Below are 3,211 nucleotides of genomic sequence, written 5' to 3'. Positions count from 1 at the left end.
CCGCCCGGGTTATCACGGTGTATCCTGGACCAGACTAACATGCTCGATGCCAGCATAAACCCTGCGGTTAGTGAAAAGTCATTAGAGATCTAGGCGCCTTAAATTGACTACGTCCAGAGACGTCACGAATTTTCTATGGTGTATATTTGTAAAAAAAATTGTTGCCATTTTTTTTACATTAAAAGTGAGTACTAATAACGGGACTAAATGTATCGTCAAATTCTTACTTGATAAGATGGTTTCTCAACTAGTTAAAAATCTAAAAAACCTGGATGATATGATATTATGATCCTGACATTAATTGCTTGCTAGGGGCTATGTATGAGTCACGAGTGTCTGTTTACATCAAACAATATAGTAAAATAGGAAGTATAATGCAGCAATTTAAAACCATAAAAGTGAACAGAATTACTTGCATTTTATGAAAAAATGAGAAATATTTTTTTGTACTTTTACTATTTACTGTGACGTAATCATTTTAAGCATGATGAAGACTGCTTTCTGGAACTGTAGTTACTCTAGTACTGCCTTTAATTTTGTCTGATGACTGGCTTGTGTTCACAGGGAGGCCTTCCTCAACAGTTAAATACACTGGTGCTGATCCCACAAGCACAGAATGGTCCCAACGAGATTGTGCAGGTAAGCATGGCGTGTCGGAAAACGAAAAATATCGAATCACTGTTGCCGATAAACATGAAGTAGTTTCATGTTGCCAAACAAAGACTTCAGGCTTCCTGATGAGCATACGTAAGATGGAATTTAATGAAAGGGTGCAAAGACAAATTGTTTAGGACAGTCATGGTAGTTTACGACTGTCGTTGTCGGCTAATGTTTGAGGCACAAAGTCCAGAGTGCAACCATGGCACTAGCCATTGCTGAAAATCGCGTCCTTGCGTTCCGAATGTAGTGCACGAAGAGGAAGATGACAGTGAACCCACATGCGAGCCTGTTATTTAACAGCTGTCAATCGAAGAAGTACTAGAGTTTAATGAAGAACCACTTAGTAACGAAGCTGATAAAGTTTTCGAGCCAGATACGAATCAGTTGGTGTGCCCAACTGGAAATTCTGAAGGTTTTGCTGCGGTCAGAATACTGATCTACAGGACAAGTCCAGCCAGATTCGGTGAGCGACATATCAGAGGAACTGAAGGGAGATTTGTCGTGTGAATATCAGAGCTAACTGACAAGCAACACTAGTTTCAACGCCAGTGAAACTGAGGTAAAGCTGGTTAGTATAGTACCAGAGACGAACGAACAGAGACAGTCACGCCCTTGTAGCGAACAAGATACATGTGCCACAGGAGAACTTCATGTAGAACCTGATTGCATCGCAGAAGTCGAGAAACTAACGACCAGCACAGGAGGATATTCTCACTAGTGAACAAGGGAGTCGATTTCAGGTTGCATAGACCGAGTAGCTAGTGAGCAGTCTAGCGTGAGTACCGCCTCACTGTGTGGAAGAGCCTTGTTCAAATCTCAGTGTCCCGAGGAGTATTCCTGCCTCAGTAGAGGACCCAGCTGTGTGTGCAGAAGAGCTGGTCTTCCAGTAGAGAAGCCGTCAGTGTCTCTAGAGGAGCTTCCTCTTCCAATAAAGACAGCGGCGCCATCTCTAGAGGAGCTTCCTCTTCCAATAAAGACAGCGGCGCCATCTCTAGAGAGCTTCCTCTTCCAATAAAGACAGCGCTCCATCTCTAGCGGAGCTTCCTCTTCCAATAAAGACAGCGGCTCCATCTCTAGCGGAGCTTCCTCTTCCAGTAAAGACAGCGGCGCCATCTCTAGAGGAGCTTCCTCTACCAGTAAAGACAGCGGCGCCATCTCTGGAGGAGCTCCTCTCCAATAAAGACAGCGGCGCATCTCTAGGAGCTTCCTCTTCCAATAAAGACAGCGGCGCCTCTCTAGAGGAGCTTCCTCTTCCAATAAAGACAGCGGCGCCATCTCTAGAGGAGCTTCCTCTTCCAATAAAGACAGCGGCGCCATCTCTAGAGGAGCTTCCTCTTCCATAAGACAGCGGCGCCATCTCTGGAGGAGCTTCCTCTTCCAATAAAGACAGCGCGCGCCATCTCTAGAGGAGCTTCCTCTTCAATAAAGACAGCGCGGCCATCTCTGGAGGAGCTTCCTCTTCCAATAAAGACAGCGGCGCCATCTCTAGAGGAGCTTCCTCTTCAATAAAGACAGCGGCGCCATCTGTGGAGGAGCTTCCTCTTCCAATAAAGACAGCGGCGCCATCTCTGGAGGAGCTTCCTCTTCAATAAAGACAGCGGCGCCCATCTCTGGAGGAGCTTCCTCTTCCAATAAAGACAGCGGCGCTATCTCTAGAGGAGCTTCCTCTTCTATAAAGACAGCGGCGCCATCTCTGGAGGAGCTTCCTCTTCCAATAAAGACAGGCGCGCCATCTCTAGAGGAGCTTCCTCTTCCAGTAAAGACAGCGCGGCCCATCTCTAGAGGAGCTTCCTCTTCCAATAAAGACAGCGGCGCCATCTCTGGAGGAGCTTCCTCTTCCAGTAAAACAGCGGCGCCATCTCTAGAGGAGCTTCCTCTTCCAATAAAGACAGCGAGCCATCTCTGGAGGAGCTTCCTCTTCCAATAAAGACAGCGGCGCCATCTCTAGAGGAGCTTCCTCTTCAATAAAGACAGCGGCGCATCTCTAGGGGAGCTTCCTCTTCACAATAAAGACAGCGAGCCATCTCTGGAGGAGCTTCCTCTTCCAATAAGACAGCGCGCCATCTCTAGAGGAACTTCCTCTTCCAATAAAGACAGCGGGCATCTCTAGAGGAGCTTCCTCTTCCAATAAGACAGCGGCGCGCCATCTCTGGAGGAGCTTCCTCTTCCAGTAAAGACAGCGGCGCCATCTCTAGAGGAGCTTCCTCTTCCAATAAAGACAGCGGCGCCATCTCTGGAGGAGCTTCCTCTTCCAATAAAGACAGCGGAGCCATCTCTGGAGGAGCTTCCTCTTCCAAATAAAGCACAGCGGCGCCATCTCTAGAGGAACTTCCTCTTCAGTAAGAGACAGCGGCGCCATCTCTAGAGGAGCTTCCTCTTCCAATAAAGACAGCGGAGCATCTCTGGAGGAGCTTCCTCTTCCTAATAAAGACAGCGGCGCCATCTCTAGAGAGCTTCCTTCCAATAAAGACAGCGGCCGCATCTCTAGAGGAGCTCCTCTTCCAATAAAGACAGCGGCGCCATCTCTAGAGGACTATCTCCTTCCGTGGCA

General features: G+C 47.7%; 1 protein-coding gene across 2 annotated transcripts in view; it reads left to right on the top strand.

Moving 5' to 3' along the window:
• The window catches only part of LOC106821226 (transforming acidic coiled-coil-containing protein 3-like), a 36,329-nt gene that overhangs the window by 8,944 nt on the left and 24,174 nt on the right, over nucleotides 1-3,211 (top strand). Inside the window, exons 7-8 of one of the 2 annotated variants that reach the window (XM_014825933.1) lie at nucleotides 9-66; nucleotides 565-639. In XM_014825933.1, coding sequence (XP_014681419.1) covers nucleotides 9-66; nucleotides 565-639 — 133 coding nt within the window. The remainder of the gene's footprint in view (nucleotides 1-8; nucleotides 67-564; nucleotides 640-3,211) is intronic. The other variant, XM_014825934.1, reaches the window with a different exon arrangement.

The sequence above is a fragment of the Priapulus caudatus genome, unplaced genomic scaffold (assembly GCF_000485595.1).
Source record: "Priapulus caudatus unplaced genomic scaffold, Priapulus_caudatus-5.0.1 Scaffold64, whole genome shotgun sequence".
In the NCBI taxonomy this organism is placed as follows: domain Eukaryota; kingdom Metazoa; phylum Priapulida; class Priapulimorpha; order Priapulimorphida; family Priapulidae; genus Priapulus; species Priapulus caudatus.
This window is presented reverse-complemented; position numbering and strand designations above follow the sequence as displayed.